At 41.5% G+C, this 20680-nt stretch overlaps 1 protein-coding gene and 1 pseudogene across 1 annotated transcript; both read left to right on the top strand.

Moving 5' to 3' along the window:
• Nucleotides 1-7179: 7179 nt before the first annotated feature.
• LOC135587119 (PRA1 family protein B4-like) lies at nt 7180-8214 on the top strand (annotated as a pseudogene).
• Nucleotides 8215-9396: 1182 nt separating this feature from the next.
• Nucleotides 9397-19857, top strand: LOC103994784 (disease resistance protein RGA2-like). The gene is made up of 5 exons (XM_065192756.1): nt 9397-10201; nt 10814-10893; nt 11610-11897; nt 17160-17315; nt 17401-19857. Exons 1-5 carry the CDS (start codon nt 9397-9399, stop codon nt 19855-19857), a joined length of 3786 nt encoding a protein of 1261 aa, XP_065048828.1.
• The last annotated feature ends 823 nt before the right edge of the window (nt 19858-20680 follow it).

The raw sequence follows: 20680 nt of genomic DNA, 5'->3' as shown, positions 1-20680 counted from the left end.
GAACTGCTTGTGTATGGGGTTGTTTGATGCATAAGACAAGTAAGGGTGTCGTGATAGGTGACATAAGCTAACTATGTAGTGGGTGTCAAATGCAAGAGATATATGAGGGCATTATAGCGTGTAGAGTTAATTGCTTACATGAGGGATCTCAGACAAATGAGATGCACAAGGGCATTTAGGTGTGTTAACTCTAACTGCTCATGTATAGCCATCAAATGTTCAAGGAAGTTAGATGCACTAGATCTAGTAGCGCATTAGAGTGTGTTGACTTACATAGTCTATGTAGGGTGTATCAATTACATGAGATACACGAGAGATTGGGGTGTGCAACTTGAACCACACATATAGGTGGTGTTGGACACAAGTGGCCTAGGTGTTAGTCATGGGTGCCCTGCAAGTCATTCACGTGAGTGATGACATGTGTGACATAACACGCAATCTTTTTTACTATTATTATTATGGTAATTTCTTACTTTATATTGCTTATTGCATATATATGTTATGATCTCTATGGATCTGTACAATAGGAATCAGATCATGATAGGATTACAATAATGAGACTAATTCACCTTTAAACATAGACCCTAAATAATCCCGGTCATAGGTTACTCGAGAAGGACATTGAGATAACCGGACAAACTAGTGCGTTGTATACTTGTCCATATGATGGAGTCAGCTGGTCTCATAGCTACTTATGTGGGGACATTAAGGATACAATACATGTGCTCATTGGAGAATGAGTTCACTAATTGATCTGCTCACGGAATACTGGATGGTTGATGATGCCTTCTTAACAAACAGTAATTCCGTAGTCCGAATAGTGTATATGGTCCTTAGACTTGAGACATCAAGGATGTCCTGTATGAGTATTCCATTCTTTGATACTAGACTTATAGATTTGAAATTTTCAAATCTAGTACAATTGGTTATTGAGAGTGGCAGCCAACCTTATGAGGGTTATTGAGTATCGATAGAGGATCATCCACTCTCGGTATCATGAGAGAAATATTCTATTTTCTTGCTCAAACAAATACTTGGCCAAGGTGATTCGGATTGAGAGAGAAAGAGTTCTCCGGGAGAATCCGATTAGAGCAAGACTCGATAAGAAACCGTATGGGCATGATAGTACCATGCTCGATATATGATCTTTGGAATAGTAGATGGTTGAGAGACTATAGGTACATGGTAACTAAGGATAGATAGATCCAAAAGATTGGATTCTCCTATATCATATAGGGACTGCGACCTAGTGGCCTAGTACGTCCGTAGTCGATAAGTCGAGTGAATTATTATGGAGATAATAATTCAATGAGCCAAAATGAGTTCTGACAATTATGACTCACGACCAGATCGATATTGGGCCTAAAGGGTCACACACATATGGTAGGTGTTGCGATATGTAATGGTTCGGATATGAGATATCGGCTTGAGCTCCTATCTTATTGGATATCCAATAAGCTCATGAATTATTGGACCCTATGGATGAAATCCAATAAGAGTCAATAAGAGATTATTGGATAGAAATCTACTAATCTACGAGGCTTAGATAGTTAGATGGAGATCCAATACTCAATAGAGCTGGATTCATTAGAGTTAAGTAGACAAGGAACTAATGGTTCATAGGCTAGGGCTTTTTTTATTGCCTCTCCTATTGTCCTCCCCATCTCCTCCTCAGATAACAGGTTTGGAGTTTTAAGGAGCATCGTCGCAACCATGTTGTGTGGATCACTACTAGAGAGAACGACACTTGACCTCCTTCACCCTCTTCTAGAGATTTGCAATGATTCAAGGATATACGATCTCCCTAGGTAATACAATCTTTCATATACACAATTTTAAGTTTCTCAAATTTTGTGCACCAATCTTCGCACGATGATGAACACATATTTTGAGAAATTAGGGATTTTATTTTTAATATTCTTCTACTGTGCATGTGATATCACCCCTAGATTTTCCAACACATAGGCGGGCATTCCTACGATATTCAATGCCCTCCTTCTAGTGCCAAATTATTGAGGGGACGCATCATGGACGGTCGAGTCAGCCCAGCTTGGTCTTGTCCAAAAGGTGTAGAGACATCCGAGGAACCCTTGTGGCGGTCCTAGTGCGACTAAGGTGGTCTTCGCATAACCTTGACCTATCTGAGGTGGTCTTGAGGTCAAGCCGAGGTGGGCTTTTTGGTGGGTTATTGCGCAAAGGTTAGCGTCGGGAGGAATTTTCTGACCCGACTCCTCCAACGCACAAGTTAGTTCTAAAAATTACATAGGGTGTGAGAGGTTTTTGGAAATAGGTCTGACTCTTAGGCCGACACCAGGGGTCGGCTTTTATACTTGACCAACTAAGGAGATCCTCCATAATAGCCCCAACATCTTCCTTGGTGTTTTGTCTGTAGAGGTGATATGTTCGAACAACCTCTTATGAACTATTGTCCATGGGGGCCGATAGAGGGATAAACAGGCCCGAACAACCTTCATGAACTATTGGCCACAGAAGTTGATAGGGCCAGTCCAAATGACCTCCCGTGGATTATTATCCATAGAAAACAAACCATAACCACCCACCACGTTATTTCCTAGTGGGTGATTCGACTTTTTTCTTCAATGTTAGCGCTTTTAGAATGATTAGTTGGTCGACGGGGATTGGTTACCAAAATATTTTCTATCAGACTTTATTAACTTAGAGGATGGGAATGCTCATGAATTTCATCTTAATTATTGCATTAGTATTAGAAGGAAAAAAATTTTATATTATACTATGGTTTATTCATGATAAAAGCAATATTACGTAGATATCATTGTAGCAAAGGCTATATTATGAGGTTGTCTAATTAGAACTTAATTGTGAATGAAATATGTCTGATAGCAGCGATCAAATGGTCAAATGATTAACTCACGTGATAAATCATAAGAGGTGTGCAATCATTTTGATACAAAATTAGAAGAAAACATCCTATTCCATAGCACAATATTCATCTCTAATACCATAATTATTGTTGTCTATTTTAGAAAACAATTAAATGAGACATATATATATTTTTAAATCTCTAATGGATGCATTTTATGGAATGAGGAGACAACGCTTTGGTTGCCCATAGAAGAGTGTCAAACTCATGAGATGTGTGAGGGAATTGAGGCTTGTTGACATTAACTACCTACGTTAGGTTTGTTGGATGCATGAGATGCTTCAAAGTTGAGGCATTCCAACTTGAACCACTCGTATAGGATTGTCAAACATATGAGGGTGTTAGATGCACAAGAGTATTGAGAGCGTGCTAACTTCAATCACCCATGTAGCATGTGTAGACGCATTAGACATATGAAGATGTTAGTGGGTGTCGAATGCATAAGAGGCATGTTGTTGTTGAGGCATACTGACTTTAACTATCTACTAGTAGCTATCAGACATATGAAATATTTGAGGGTGTTATGATGTGTGACTTGGACCACTTGCAAAGAAGGTGTTAAACATATAAGACATACAAGAGTATCTTAGAATGCCAAGGTGAACTATATCTACATAGGTTTCAAACGCATAAGACGTATGAGGGTATCATTGCATGTAGACTTGAACTGCTTGTGTACGGGGTTGTTAGATACATAAGACAAGTAAGGGTATCGTGACAAGTGACACAAGCCACTTATGTAGTAGGTGTCAAATGCAAGAGATACACGAGGGCATTATGGTGTGTGGAGTTGATTAATTACATTAGGGGTGTCAGACAAATGAGATGCACAAGAGCATTTAGGTGTGTTGACTCTAACTGTTCATGTAGGGCCATCAAATGTTCAAAGGAGTTAGATGCACTAGATCTAGTAGCTCATTACGGTGTGTCGACTTAAATATTGTATATAGAGTGTCTCAATCACATGAGATGCACGAGAGATTGGGGTGTGCAACTTGAACCACACGTGTAGGTGGTGTTGGACACGAGAGGCATAAGGGCATCAAGCATGTGGACCTAAATTGGCTACAAAGATGGTGTTAGACGCATGAGATACACGAGGTCATCAGAGTATGCTGAATTGTTAGTATAGGGGCTAGAGACACATAAGACATGAGAGGCTATCATGATGTCTGAACTCAAATCATCAACATAGGGGGTGTTGAATGCATGAGACACATGAGGGCATTGTGTAGCATAGACTTGAATATCCTGCATAATGGGTTTTAAACACATAAGAGACATAAGGGCCTTAGGAGCATGGTTACTTGAATAACCTAAGGGGGTGTCAAATGCGTTAGATGTGTGAGGGAGTCATGAATACCAACTTAAAGTGCCCATATGGGGGTCTTGGATACATAAGATACATAAGGCCATCGGGGCTTGCCAATCTTTGATCACTCACATAAGGGTGTCATAAACATGAGATGCACAAGAGTATCAAGGCATGCCATTTGAACTGCCCATATAAAGGGGTGTTAGTCACATAAGATGCACAAGGGCACTAAGGCATGCATTGAACTATTTATGTAGGAAGTGTTAGATATATTAGAAGCATGAGGGCATTAGAATGTGTTGACTTAAACTACCCACATAGGGCGCAAATGCAAGATATGTATGAGCATGCGAGGGCATGCCAATATTGCTAACATAGGGATTGTCGAATACATAAGACATACAAAGGCATTAGGGCTTATTGTCATAAACTACTTATTTAGGGGGTGTGAGACAAATGAGATGTAGAGGGGTGTTGTAGCATATTGACTTGAACATCCTCTTTATCGGGTGTCAAATACATAAGACATATGAAGGCATCTGGATGCATCGACTTGAATCGCTTGCATAGAAGCATTAGACATATGAGAAATGCAAGAGCTTTGGGCATGCTAACTTCGACCACCTGCATAGAGGTGGTGTTAGATGCATGAGACACTCAAGGGTTTTGAGGTATTCCCAATTGAACTAAATGCATAGGGGTATTGGATGTATAAAACATGTGAGTGTGTGATGGCAGATTGACTTGAACTACCTACATAGAGGTGTCAATCACATAAGACATGTGAGGGTATCGATGCATGCTTATTTGAATCACTCACATATGAGGCAAAAGATGGATTAGACATGTGAGAGTATCATGGCTACCGACTTAAACTGTCCATATAGGAGATGCCAAACGAATTAAATGCACGAGGACATCTACATTTACTAACTTTAAGCACCCAAATAAGGGTATTGGATGCAAGATACTTGTGAGGGCATTTGAGTATACTCACTTGAATTTCTCACATAGAAGTGTCGATCATATCAAACATGCGAGGGCACCGATGTGCCTGCTTGAATCACTCATATGAGTGTTATTAAATGAATTAGACATATGAGGGTATTGTGGCTATTGAATTGAACCGCTCATATATGGTGTATCAGATGGATTAGATGTGTGAGGGTATCTAGGCTTGCTAACTTGAACCACCAAAGTAGGGTTGTAAGATATAAGACACACACAAGGGCATCTAGGCATACCCACTTGAATATCTCTCATATGAGGTGTCAAACATATGAGATGTGCGAGGACACAAGGGGTTAGATACACAAGAGTGCGGCAACACTAGGGCATGACTTAAAACACTCACATAAGGGTAAAATAGGATGCACAAGACGCATGACGACATTGGAGTGTGTCTACTTAACCACTTGCATAGTAGGTGTCAAAAGCACAAGACATGCAAGAGTGTTGGATGTATAGACTTGAATAACCCACATAAAGGGTGTTGGATGTATTTGAGTGTGCCAACTTGAATGACCCATGTAAAGGTGTTGAATGCATGAAACACATGAGGGTAACGAGGCTTGTTGACTTAAACCGCTCTCATTGGCGGTGTTGAACACATGAGACACAGGAATGTCAAGGTGTGATGATTTGAACTGCTCGCATAGGGGTTGTCAAATATCTAAGGGTGTTAACTATATAACAAATGAGGACATCAAGGCGTGTTGACTTAAATTGCCTACATAAGTAGTGTTTAGATATATGAGTTGGGACTTGACCTGAACCACTTGTGTTGGTGGTGTCAAACACATGAATCATGCATCGACATTGTAATATGTCGATGTAGACCTGCCACATAGACGATGTTGGATGCATGAGGGTATCATAGCTTGATGACTTAAATCACCTATATAGAGGGTGTCAAATGCATAAATCATGCATGGGCATCAAGGCTTCCTAACTTGAACTGCTCTCGCAAAAGGTATTAGATGCATGAGACACATAGACATGTGATAGCATCACAACTTGTCAGCCATTGTAGAGCTTGTGAGATGCATGAGACACGTATGGGCATTACAACATGCTAATCAAACTACCTACATAGGGGATACTAGACGCATGAGACATTAGGCATTAGAGCATGCTGACTTGAATCGCTCACATAGGAATGTCAGATACATGAAACACATAATGGCATATGGGTATGTTATCTTGAGTCACTGCCATAGTGGGTGTCACATGCATGTGATGCTTTTAGGATCAGAGCGTGTTGACTTGAATAACATGCATAGGGAGTGTTGAATGTATGAGAGGCATGAGAGCATTAGAAGTATACTAATTTGAATCACCCATTTTGGTTTTGTTGATCATATGAGACACACGAGGATAGTGAAATTTGATGAGTTGAATGACTCGCATCGGGTATATTGGACGCATGAGACATATGAGGGTCAAGACATGTCAACTTGAGCCAGTCACATAAGGGATATAAGATGTTCGACGGCATTTGATACATAAGACGCATGAGGGCATTTAAGCTTGTTGACTTGAACTATCCATCTAAAAATTATCGAAAACATAAAACACATAAGGTTCTAACATCACGAAATTGCCTAACTAGATAGTTTTGGAATTATGAAATACATAAGGTATTAGGGCTTACCGACTTAAACCACTCACAACAATGTTGAACGAATGATTCCTATTAGGAAATCGGAGCTCATTGGTTTGAATTGCCAATAAATAAGATTACTAACGCATGAGACATGAATCAAAATAAAAATAAAGAAGGGAACTCCTAGACCCAGTTAAAATATGAAAACAGGGGCTCTTAAGTAAAAAAAAAAGAGACAATCAATGGCTTTTTATAAATAATTAAATTGGTAGGTGTAAAAACAGAAACAACTGACTACATGCAATTTTGGTAAACACAACTGAGAAAGTAAAATCCTCGGGACCGACTAACGCATGAGAGACACCATATCAGCTGGCCAACTTTTCGGGGTGACTCGACCAAATCGGGCGAGAATGCGTTTACCACACGTTGCCTATTTGGCCGCTTATTTGTCATCTGCCACTCTCTCTGGGTTCTTCCTGCATCTCCCCTCTCTCTCCCGCCACCGTGGTGGCAGAAGAAGGAATCCGTGGTTGGAGGAGCTGCCGAGATGCACAATACATCGCCGCCCGCCTACGTTCCCATCTCCGCCTACCCCGATCCAGCGCCCGTGCCCCCATCGCGGCCTTCCGTCTCGGAGGCTCGCCCTTCTCCGGCCCCCGCGCCGCCTAACGCGTCCTCTCCCACCGCCGGAGCCGCCGATCAGGTCTCCAGCTTTAAGGAGCACGGCAGGGCCCTGATCTCCGCCCAGCGCCCGTGGCTGCAGCTTCTCGACGTCACCGCCCTCGCTCGCCCCGCCAGCGCCGGCGACGCTTGCTTCCGCCTCCGCCATAACATAGCCTACTTCCGCACCAACTACACCCTCTTCTGCCTCTCCGTCCTCGCCGTCTCCCTCCTCTGGCACCCTGCCTCCCTGTTCGCCTTCATCGCCCTCACCGCCGCCTGGTTCTTCCTCTACTTCACCCCAGACTGGCCGGTCGTCCTCTGCGGCCGCCCGATCACCGACGGGACCATCCTCGGCGTGCTCTCCGTGGCCACGATCTTCGCTCTCATCTTCTCCAATGTCGGACCGACCGTCTTCGGAGCCATCATGATCGGGACAGTGATCATCTGCCTGCATTCGCTGTTCAGGGCGACGACGGACGATCGCTTTCTCCATGAAACAGAGGCCGCAAGCGGCGGATTGGTTGTCCCCGCTTACGGGATCGCATTATTTTCTTGACAATTACAACTTGATCATATCGTTATTGATTACAGAGTATATCAAACTGTTCTGTTCTGAAGTTAGGCTTAAGGGAATAAAGCCCATAGTAATTCCCAATATCAAATGGGACCGTGAGTTATTGTGTTTTGTATATATTTCTTTAAATTTATGATTAGTGCATACACATATATCCGAGTTTTTATGTAACATGTTAAAGAAGTTGGTCACTATCGACTCAACATGTCACATTCGACGCAAAATCTAAAAGGAATCAACCAACCATGCAAATTCAAATTTATGTAACATGTTAAAGAAATTGGTCAATGCAATTTTAGATTCAAGTGAATTTTTGATATCAATTATGATATCTTTCTTATTCCAAGTGATGATACTTAGGCATGAAATGGAAGTATGATTAGAATGGGGTTGCATCTACCAAGTCAGCCAATAGATTTATTTATATATAAGCTTGAAAGGTTTGACATCTTCCTACTATGCTAAGGGTGAAGGTCTTTTGTTGAAAGTTAATCGCAGCGTTGCTCCTAATCTTAGATAGATCGACCAATATGGGCATTGAAAATACTAGCAACTGCTTTTTGTGTTTGAAGAAAAAAAAAAAGGAATTATTAATCATATTTTCCCACATGGCATGTTTTTCAAAATTATATGGAATATATGTGAACAAAGAATTAGAAGTATTTCCCTAATTGGTTAAAGGGGCAGGCAATTGCACGAGGAAGGGAAGGATTTGAAGCAATGGGTTAATATGATGTGGTCTAGTGAGAGACAAAGTTGCGGCCTTTGTCCTCGATCATCAAGGAAACCAAAACACGGAACGAATGGAAGGGAAATGGATGTCAAATACATGTGGAATAGGAAAGCCCTAATTAAACCATTGCGGGAGGCACAACTTAATATTGATCGGTCTAGAATTAATGACGATGATGAGGGAGGGGCTGGATGAGCAGTAAAATTAATCCATTGTGGTAGGTGAGGAATAAAATGAGGGATAAGCTGAGAAAGTTGGTGAATCACACATATTTTTGGTAGAGAAGGGAAGGGAATTAATGAAGTAGCAAGGTTAATATGGAACGTAGAACCAATTGCTAGGCAAACAATTTTTGGTGATGAAAGGGAGCTAGCAATGTAGGCAATACAAAATGAATAGAAAAAGTAATAATTATAACATCGTCCGAATACAATGAATAATGTTAGAAATCTGTGTTATGCGTCGGGAAATCGTCTATATAAACACCAAAGAGGGTGACCCCAAAGTACATACACTACTGCTAGTGAAGAGAGAGAGCGCGAAAGCGAAAGAGAAAGCGAAGGAGAAAGAGAAAGCGACAGAGAGAGTGGTGCAGCTTGCCATGGCCATCAACGTGGGGAAGGCAAACCTTGTGGAGCACTTGGAGCTCATCCTCAGTCTCCGTGGCTCCTACCCGATAGTGGCAATCGATACGGAGTTCCCGGGGTTCATTCGCGACACCCCTCGCAATGCCACCGAAGAAGAAAGATACAATGACGTGAAGCACAACGTGGATAACATGCACCTGATCCAGCTGGGCGTCGCCTTGTTCGACGAAGGCGGCAACACCCCATGGCCGGGGTGCTGTTGGCAGTTCAATTTTTCGGATTTCGATCCCGATGTGGATGCTTCCTCTCCCGACTCCATCGAGTTGTTGGCACAGAGCGGGCACGACTTCCAGCAATACCGACGACACGGCATCGACGCGCGGCGGTGCGCCTATCTGGTATGCGTGAAGCTCTTCTGCCAACCCTACAGCTCCAAGTATGTTACGTTTCATGGACTCTACGACGTGGCATTTGTGATAAAGATGATCACCCGAGCCCCACTGCCCAACACCTTGAACGAGTTCTCTGATTTGGTGAGGACCATCTTCGGCCAGATTTATGATCTCAAATATATATCTCGATTTTGTGGAGGACTGCGTCGGGGAGAGATTGGTTTGGTGGGACTATCAAGGTTATTGAACTTTGAACCCGTAGGGATCCGTCACCAAGCAGCATATGACAGTCTACTAATTGGGGCACTCTTCAACGAAATGAAGCAACGAAGGCATAACGTAGAGGACGACAGATCTGCATCGGTCCTCTATGGTATAGAGAATAGATGCGTCGAGAACAGGAGGACTCGAAGGATTGACCGCAGAGGTTGGCCTTACGCAAGACGGCAGCAAAACCGCTTGCTTGCCATGGGGTTGGCGGTTTAATTTAGTACATGTACGATCTGCATGTCCTAAAAGAATGTGCTCAGCAGCACGTACTACTGCTGCGGCCACCAGAAGTCGATGAGACGACAACGATGCATGCGCACCGGTGCTCGTACGTATCCGATGTATGCAAGCATGGGAAACAAACAGTACTCGACGATGCACCAACGAGCCCTACAGGTCTACTGCTCAGGGCAATCTTCATCGAGGTGAAGCATGCAACAAAGTTACCTACGACAACGATCCAGGATATATGACATATTTATTTGCAAATTTGGGAAGAAGTTAAATTTGCTCAAAATGGTCTACGTCCGGCATGGGCTAAAACTTTGCCGGCCGGTGGCATGGTACATGGCATGAGAAGGGAAACCTTGGCACACCTGTCTTGGTACGTTCATGCTCCCTCGGAGCATAAGAAAGGCAAACGGTAAGGAAAAAGAAACCCATTTGCTCGGTGTCTTGACACAGACGAAAGAAGATAAGAAATAAGAGAACGAATTAATGAGGGGTAGAGTATCATTGGAGACCACAAGTTCTTTTTGTTCCTTTACAGCTCGCTCGCTTGAGACAAAGGCAACATCTTTTGCCTCGCTCGAGACAAAGATTGTGAGATTGCAGGAGACCCGCGCAAAGGTAACTACCCACATAGAAGAATGCATTACTTAGAGCTTGCTTGGATGGTTGATTCGTTATTTGCACAGATTGTGAAGGTAGATTCCAAAAGCGTCATTGTATTAGTGGCACCACTCAATGATGTTCTACTTACACCTCATAATAAACGAAATCTCATTTTTGTTTCTCAATTCTACAAACACAATAATACTTCAATTAAATTCTTTCATGACTCTTTTTTTGTCAAAGATTTGTGCATGGGGATATGCTTGGTCCAAGACCAGAATAAAAGCAATATTTTCGAATAATCGTCGGCTCCACAAATAACTCAGCCCATTGTTCACTTTTCGGTTGTAGCTCCAATCGATGTGTGACATCGTTGTCTTGATCATCAATCTTCCTTTATCAAGTAGAAATTACTTTCTCATTATTTTTTTTCTATTTTTAAATCAAGTAACTTGATAATTCATTTTGATGCATGTCTTAATACCCAGATTAACTTTCATCAATCATTAATGGTTGCCTGGGATGAAAACGAAGTATTGTACGAAAAGGAACAACTATGAGGCACAAATACTTTTGTAGATTCCAAGTGGGTTTGAGTAATACCAGTCCACGGCTCAATTGATAATCTAGAGTTCCATGGCCGCAACCCTGACATCAAAGCCATGGCGTTGGCATTAGATCTGGATCACTTACTATTGCATATTCTGCCAATGCCTGCGATGATGGTGCAGGGACGACTACTAGGCATGCCAAACCACATGGAGATGATTCGAGATCGCCTCTGGGCTATCAATGGCACGATCTTGGACGCTCTGCTTCGAGCGTTTAAGGAGCCGGAGTTGGAGGAGTGGGTGACCGACGTCGGTGCAGCCATTGTGGACGTCGACGATCTGCTCGGTAGGATCCTTGACTGGCATCCAAGAGGAGGAGCGGTTGCAGCATCGAATCACTTGTCACACTCCATCTGCAGCATCCGAGTGGCCTCTCGCCAAGCCATTCTATCGGAGCTCAAGGAGATGGTGCGCAGGCTGTGTTGGGCTGATAGCCCATATTTCGCCCATGTGGGCTAGGGCAGCCCACAGCCCACACCCCCTCTTAACCTAACCCTAATTAAGATTAGGGGGTATGGTGGCTACGTTTTAGAAGCAGAAAAAAGTTATAAAAAGACAGCAACGAGGCAGATCTTGAGAGCCACAAGATTCCAAAGAGAAGAAGGAGAACAAGGCAGAAAAGGAAGATAAAGAAAGGGAAGAAAACAAGGACAACGCAGAGAGACTATTCTCAATCATCTAGCAGTGTTCTCATCTCAGGTTAGATCAAATCTACAGTAGACTCTTGTTGTGATTACTTGGGGAGGTTTTAGATATTGTGGGCAGTGACGTGATCCTTGTATCCCAGTTATTCTCTTGTGGTTGTTGCTAGGGTTTTGGGCAAGAGATTGAGATTTGTATATTCATTATTTTCATAGTGGATTATCTCTAGTTTGCCCTGTGGTTTTTACCCTTCACATTGAAGGGGTTTTCCACGTATATCTTGGTGTTCTGTTTGATTGTGTTTCCATTTTATTTCGCTGCGTATTATGGTCTTCTAGTATTTGTTCATATACAAAGGTTATTCCTCTTTATATCCCCATCAACTAGTATCAGAGCGGGGTTTTGGTGATTTAATTTTTGTATTTGAACATGGAGGCCAGTAATATTTCTCGCATGATTAGTTTGAATGGAAATAATTGGATGATATGGAAACCAAGAATGGAAGATCTCTTGTATTGCAAAGATTTGTATGGACCTTTGCAGGGGGATAGTGTAAAACCTACAACTATGACAGATGATGAGTGGAAGAGGTTAGATCGAAAAATAATTGGGTTTATTAGACAGTGGCTTGATAATAGTGTCTTTCTCCATGTTTCTACTGAAATTTCTACATATTCTCTTTAGAAAAAATTAGAAAGTCTCTATGAAAGAAAAACAACTGGCAACAAAGCTTTTTTATCAGAAAACTTGTGAACCTAAAATATAGAGAGGTTACTTCTATTGCTGAGCATTTGAATGAAATGCAGAGTATTACTAACCAGTTATCCTATATGAAAATGTCTCTTGATGATGAGTTGCAGGCATTGTTACTTCTCAGTTCATTACCAGAAAGTTGGGAGACACTGGTGGTTTCCCTTAGTAATTCTGCGCCAGATGGTATTGTCACTATGAGTTAAGTAACAAGCAGTTTGTTGAATGAGGAGTTGAGAAGAAAGAGTTCGGCAACATCTCATAATGATTCACAGGCACTTATCTCAGAGAACAGAGAAAAGTCAAAGTCTAGAAGCAGTTCACGTATGGGTAAGAGCAAGTCAAGATCAAGAAAAGATATTGTTTGCTATAACTATGGTGAGAAAGGACATTACAAGAACCAATGTAAGCAACCTAAGAAGAACAAGAAAAAGGGAAAAGAAGTGGAGTCTACAGAGTCAAAGGATAATACTACTGCTACAGTGCAGGGTGGTGATTATTTGATTTTGTCTCCTTCTGATGATATTTTTTCTTGTGTGTGTCAGGATCTTGAGTGGGTGATTGACACAGGTGCTTCTTATCATGCTACACCTCGGAGAGAGTTTTTTGCTACATACAGGTCTGAAAACTTTGGTGTTGTCAAGATGGGCAACTATGGCACAGCAGACATCATTGGCATGGGTGATATCCATTTAAAGACCAACCTTGGCTGCAAGTTGGTACTTAAGGATATGAGGCATGTGGTTGACTTGAGGCTGAATTTAATTTCAATTGGAAGAATAGATGATGAAGACTATGAAAGCAGATTTCACAGAGGGCAATGGAAGCTTAGTAAGGGTTCTCTTGTTATAGCTAGTGGAAAGAAATGTCATACTTTGTACAAGTTGCAGGCTAAAGCTTATGGTGAGCAGTTAAATGCTATAGAGAAAGACTTCAGTATGGAGTTGTGGCATAGGCGATTGGGACACATGAGCGAGAAGGGGCTGCAAGCTCTTTCCAAGATAGAGGTATTACCAGATCTCAGAGGTATACATCTGAACCCTTGTATTGATTGTTTGACCGGTAAACAACATAGAGTTTCATTTGCTAGTGCTGCTTTATCTAGAAAAATGCATGCCTTAGACCGTGTTTATACAGATGTATGTAGTCCTTTGAGGACAAAAACTCTTGGTGGATCTGTTGATGTTCTTGGTATAAGTGGTACACTTTATTTTGTCACTTTTATAGATGATTTTTCCAGGAAAGTTTGGGCTTATGCTTTGAAGACCAAAGATCAGGTTATTAATGTCTTCAAAATGTTTCATGCCAGGGTTGAAAGGGAGACAGAAAGGAAATTGAAATGCATAAGATCAGATAATGATGGTGAGTATACGGGATTGTTTAATGACTATTGCAGGTCACATGGGATCCAACATGAGATGACAGTTCCTGGTACACCTCAGCATAATGCAATTGCAGAGAGGATGAACCGCACCATCATGGAAAAGATCAGATGTATGCTTTCACAGGCCAAGCTACCCAAAAGGTTTTGGGATGAGGCTTTGAGGACTGCAGTTGATGTGATCAACTTATCACCATGTATAGCCCTAGATGGTGATGTTGCAGAGCATGTATGGTCAGGGAAAGATGTTTCCTACAGGCATTTGAGAGTGTTTGGTTGTCGTGCATTTGCACATGTTCTAGATAATGAGAGGTCCAAGCTAGATGGTAAGTCTAAAGAATGTATTTTTCTTGGTTACTCACATGATCAGTTTGGTTACAGGCTTTGGAATCCAGAAAAGCAGAAGGTGTTCAGGAGCAGAGATGTGGTCTTCTTTGAGGATCAAACCTTTGAGGATTTGAAGAAGAAGGCACCAGCCAAGACTTCTGCAGAAGGATTAGCAGATTGTGACCCAGTTATTCCTCCAGTATATCATGGTGATGGGGGAGATGTGCAGGAAGATAGTGTAGAGCCTGATGTTGATCTACCTGCAGGACATGTTGAGCAAGAAGAAGTAGGAGAGTAAGTTCCAACAGAACCTCAGTTGAGAAGATCTTCTAGACAACGTCAACCTTCCAGAAGATACTCTACAGATGAGTATGTGATGCTTACTGATGCAAGTGAACCAGAGAGTTACCAGGAAGCAGTTAGTGAGCAGAAAGAGAAGTGGTTATTTGCTATGCAGGAAGAGATGAATGCTCTTCAGAAGAACCACACTTATGATTTGGTGCTGCTACCAAATGGAATGAAGGCCTTGAAGAACAAGTGGGTTTTTAGGTTGAAGACTCAAGAATATTGTTCTCAACCAAAGTACAAAGCTAGATTGGTTGTGAAAGGCTTTGGTCAAAAGAAAGGTATTGACTTTGAAGAGATATTTTCTGCTGTTGTTAAAATGTCTTCTATTCGTGTTGCTCTTGGTATTGCTGCTAGCCAGGACTTGGAGGTTGAGCAGTTAGATGTGAAGACAGCTTTCCTTCATGGTGATTTGGAAGAGGAAATTTATATGGAGCAACCAGAAGGCTTCAAAGTCAAAGGTAAAGATAATTTTGTCTGCAAGTTGAAGAAGAGCTTGTATGGGCTAAAGCAAGCTCCAAGACAGTGGTACAGAAAGTTTGATTCATTTATGACAGAAAATGGATACAAAAGAACGGCTTCAGATCATTGTGTGTACATCAAATGGTTTGGTGAGGATTTTATTATTCTCTTACTTTATGTTGATGACATGCTTATTCTTGGGAAAGATATGTCTAAAATTGACAGGTTTAAGAAGGAACTGAGTGAGTCTTTTGCAATGAAGGACATGGGGCCAGCAAAGCAAATACTAAGCATACAGATTTCTCGTGATAGGAAAAACAAGAAGATTTGGTTGTTACAGAAGAAATACATCGAGAAGGTATTGGAAAGATTCAGTATGAGCAATGCAAAACCAGTTGGTTCTCCTCTTGCAGGTCACTTCAAGTTGTGCTCAGAATAGAGTCTGTCAAGTGATGAGGAGAAGAAGAAAATGCAAAAGGTTCCTTATGCTTCAACAGTTGGAAGTTTAATGTATGCAATGGTATGTACGAGGCCAGACATCGCATATGCAGTGGGTGTTACTAGCAGATTTCTTGCAAATCCAGGCAAAGAGCACTGGGCAGCAGTGAAGTGGATTTTTAGATATTTCAGAGGGAGCTCTAAGGTTTGTTTAAGCTTTGGAGGTGGACCACCTATTTTGACAGGTTACACAGATGCAGATATGGCAAGAGATATAGATACGAGGAAGTCCACTTCAGGTTATGTACTTACTTTTGCAGGGGGAGCTGTGTCATGGCAATCCAGGTTACAAAGGTGTATTGCTCTCTCCACCACAGAAGCAGAATATATTGCTGCTACAGAGGTATGCAAAGAAATGTTATGGATGAAAGAATTCTTACAAGAATTGGGGCTGAAACAGGAAAATTATGTGGTGCATTGTGACAGCCAGAGTGCCATCCATTTGTGTAAGAACCCAATGTTTCATTCCAAGTCAAAGCATATAGATGTCAGATACCACTGGATTCGAAATGTATTTGAAGAGAAGAAGTTGCAGCTTCAGAAAATTCATACAGATGACAACGGAGCAGACATGTTGACGAAGACCTTACCAAAAGAAAGATAGGAGATATGCCGACAGTTGGTCGACATGGCTTCACATTGAGGAGTCATGGGACAGCCTCCCTTATGAGCTGAAGGGGGAGGTTGTTGGGCTGATAGCCCATATTCAGCCCATGTGGGCTAGGGCAGCCCATAGCCCACACCCCCTCTTAACCTAACCCTAATTAAGATTAGGGGGGTGTGGTGGCTGCGTTTTAGAAGCAGAAAAAGGCTATAAAAAGACAACAACGAGGCAGATCTTGAGAGCCACGGGATTCCAAAGAGAAGAAGGAGAACAAGGCAAAAAAGGAAGAGAAAGAAAGGGAAGAAGACAAGGATAACGTAGAGAGACTGTTCTCAATCATCTAGCAGTGTTCTCATCTCAGGTTAGATTAAATCTACAGTAGACTCTTGTTGTGATTACTTGGGGAGGTTTTAGATATTGTGGGCAGTGACGTGATCCTTGTATCCCAGTTATTCTCTTGTGGTTGTTACTAGGGTTTTGGGCAATAGATTGAGATTTGTATATTCATTATTCTCATAGTGGATTATCTCTAGTTTGCCCCGTGGTTTTTACCTTTCACATTGAAGGGGTTTTCCACGTATATCTTGGTGTTCTGTTTGATTGTGTTTCCATTTTATTTCGCTGTGTATTATGGTCTTCTAGTATTTGTTCATATACAAAGGTTATTCCTCTTTATATCCCCATCAGGCTGAACTGTCTGGTGAGGAGGGGGTCTGTGTTGGGCCTCTCAAAGGAGATAATGGAGTCTGTGGATCCACGACAAGAAGAAGAGTACTCCACCGTCCTAAGAGAAGAGGTGGTGGGACGCAACGAGGATGTAGAAAAAATCATCGACATTTTGCAGCAACAACAGTGTGGTGGGACGCAACGAGGATGTAGAAAAAATCATCGACATTTTGCAGCAACAACAGTCTGGCGATTGTGTTGAATGGCTGCTCATAGAAGGCGGTGATGGGAGGACGACCCTTGGTCGGTTGATTTACCACCACTCCTGGGTGCACGACCATTTCCAGCATCGAATCTGGGTGGATGTCCCAAGCATTGCTTCTTTGGATCCCATGTGGATCATGAGAGAATTCACGAGATCAATAACCGGGGAACCGTGCGAGGACATCTGGCAATTCTACGATGGAGTCCATGAAAGCAAATACTTCCTCGTTCTGGATGATCTCAACGTCGAGGAGGAGGACAAGGATAAGTGGCTCCAATTGGAGAACTTTCTATTGCTCGTCGGCGCACCGGGGAGTACCGCGGTGGTCATTCCTGACTTGCATTTTAGTGACCATAAATTGGGGTCCGCCATCCAACCATATCCCTTGGAGTACCTATCGGAGGATGCTTGGGTAGAATTGTGCATGAGACAAGCACTCATCCGGCCTGATCAACAGGAGGAAGCAAACGCGATACGTCAATTCTGTAGGACAGACTATGATTCAATTTATGGGACTCCCGCAGGCGCCAAGATGTATGGCTCCGTATTCAGATATACCGAAATGAATCGATGGCAACAACAAATTTCTGGTTTGGATACGACTTTTATTAGAATTCATTACATGCCACGTAAATGGACACGATTAATGTTGTACCACTGGCTGATTGTACAAGATGACATGGCCAATTATAAAGACTTCTTCCATGTGTTAGCTGCTGAAGGCCTTCTGCTGTTTTCGTCAGACGAGGACGAAGTGATGATAAGGGAATATGTGAGGACCCTCGACCTTGATTTTTCATTTGCTGCCACGGAGCATTGCTATTTCTTGACGGAGGTTGATTCAAATTCAACAATCCCACAACAATGTCTCTATTTACGTATGCTCGTCGATTCTAATACCATCACATTTCCGACGATCTTATCCGATGGGGTCAACAATTTGAGAGGTTTGGTATTACAACAAAAGGAAATGGATCTCCAATACAAATATCATATCCTACATATTCCAAAAGGTATATTTACCAACCTCATACATCTACGTATATTACATTTACGAGCTATCAAAGTCCAGCAGCTACCCGATACAGTGGACAAGTTGCTAATCTTGAGATACCTCAACCTTGCCCAGTCTGAGATCCAAGCACTTCCTAAATCCTTATGCAAGCTCAGGAATTTACGAATCAAAAATTTGGCTCATTGTGAAAAGCTTCAAAACCTTCCGAGGCAAATATATAATCTTGAGAATTTGCATGTTTTAAAACTAGCTTATTGTACAAAGCTTCAAATGCTACCTATTTCGATCACCGGTCTTGTAAATCTACAAGAGCTAGATTTGGAAGGTTGTCAATGGCTTGTCGAATTACCTGAGGGTTTGAGTAATATGAGAAAGCTGACAAACCTCAATATATATGGATGTCCATTGAATCAAATGCTGCATAAAATAAGTCAGATAAGTAATCTCCTGAAGTTGTCTGGATACATCATAATTGGTGATATTGGAAATGCCTTTTTAGAGTTACAATCATTGATGAATCTAAAAGAATTATGGTTACAAAACCTCGAAAAAGTGTCAAATTCAGAAGATACTTCAACTCCTTTAAAGTTGTATGATATACTTCCACAACTCATATATCTGAGGCTACATTGGAAATGGAACAATATGATTGACATGAGAACCTCCAAAACAGTTTGGTTGCAGGTACTTGAACGCCTTCAACCCAATTCAAACTTGAAAAAATTAGAGATTATTTTATATGTCTACGAGGAATTTCCCGTATGGATAAAAGAGGGGTTTTACTATCTTCACAGGTTGAAAGAGATCAAACTAATCAATCTCAAGAGATGTAAAATGCTACCGTCACTTGGACAACTACTCAGTCTCGAGATTATTGAAATAAGTGGTATGGATTTAATCAATATTATAGATGAAACATTCTACGGTGACAATGGGACATTTCCGGAGTTGATCACAGTCTCTCATATGTCTGCACTGGAAAAATGGCTAAAAGTTGGGAGAGAAGAATTTTTGTTTTCGGAACTTTATGAATTGACACTAATCGAATGTCCAAAATTCAAAGCTCTAGAGGTGCATCTCAGGGTCTCAAGATTGAGTATTTGGTTGAACAATAAGATGCTGCAGACATCTGAATTCAAAGGTTGGCATAACCTCCAACATATAAGAGACTTGGAGATAGTTGGATGCCAAGAGCTGAGGTGTTTGCCACGGGACATGGAACGATGTGTTAAACTCGACAGCTTGAGAATTATTGGATGTGAGAATTTGGACTTTTTGCCAGAGTGGCTGCAAGGATTCAATCTTCTGAATTCTTTATTTATATATGGCTGCAGAGCTCTGTCATCCATGCCAGAGGAGCTTAAACTACTACCAGTCGTTGATGTTAAAGGTTGTCCGAAGCTGCGACTTTAACCAGCGGAGCAGCGTACGTTCTCCTACCTTGGAATATTTTATACTACGATTAGAGTAGATTGAGATAAAATGAATAATATTTCGTTTAACTGTTCAGAACATCCTTGGACACCATATGATTCCGGCAGTAGTTGACGCATCAAATTGCAGTTGTGTCGAGCATGTCCTGTCATTCTAACAAAATAAAACCTAAAGATTTCCTACAAACTAAATTGTAGAGGATCTCTTATCATCCACCTTCCTACCAGCTATTTTAGTAAACTCCAAATCTAAAATTAGATATGTTTCAGAATCCAGTCTTCTCCAAAGAACTTATCGTACCACATCAGACCATGTAGGTAAGGTACCAGATTGTATTTTATTATCATTTTCTTTCATTATGGCTGACATTTGTTTGGTCTTATTATGTATTTTCTAGATGTATTTTATGACCAAGTATTATTTTTTGTTCCAGGCATTTGTAAAAGCTCATAAGGCTAAGGTTTACTTTAAGCATTTCTAAGTCAAGTACAAGAGGAGAGGTATAGATTTACTTTACTTTCTTTTTTTCAAAGAAAAAGACGGACTATCGTGCATGGAACAAATATAAAACACCTAAATATCGTTTTATTGTATTCCGACATCAAGTTATTTATATTTTATTCATTTACATTGTTTTGAAGTATCATCATATGTTCTTAACCGAGTACGTGGTTAGACCAACGGGGATGTTGTTGCACAAATAATATCTTCAAGTATTGTTGGAGATTTAGTCTTCCATCAGCCTATTCCTACTTGCTTGCATGGAGGCTTCCCAATTAATGCAGCCATTTCAATATTGATT

Source organism: Musa acuminata, chromosome BXJ1-1 (assembly GCF_036884655.1).
Source record: "Musa acuminata AAA Group cultivar baxijiao chromosome BXJ1-1, Cavendish_Baxijiao_AAA, whole genome shotgun sequence".
In the NCBI taxonomy this organism is placed as follows: domain Eukaryota; kingdom Viridiplantae; phylum Streptophyta; class Magnoliopsida; order Zingiberales; family Musaceae; genus Musa; species Musa acuminata.
The sequence above is the reverse complement of the archived record's forward strand: the minus strand, read 5'-3'. Positions and strand labels throughout refer to the sequence as shown.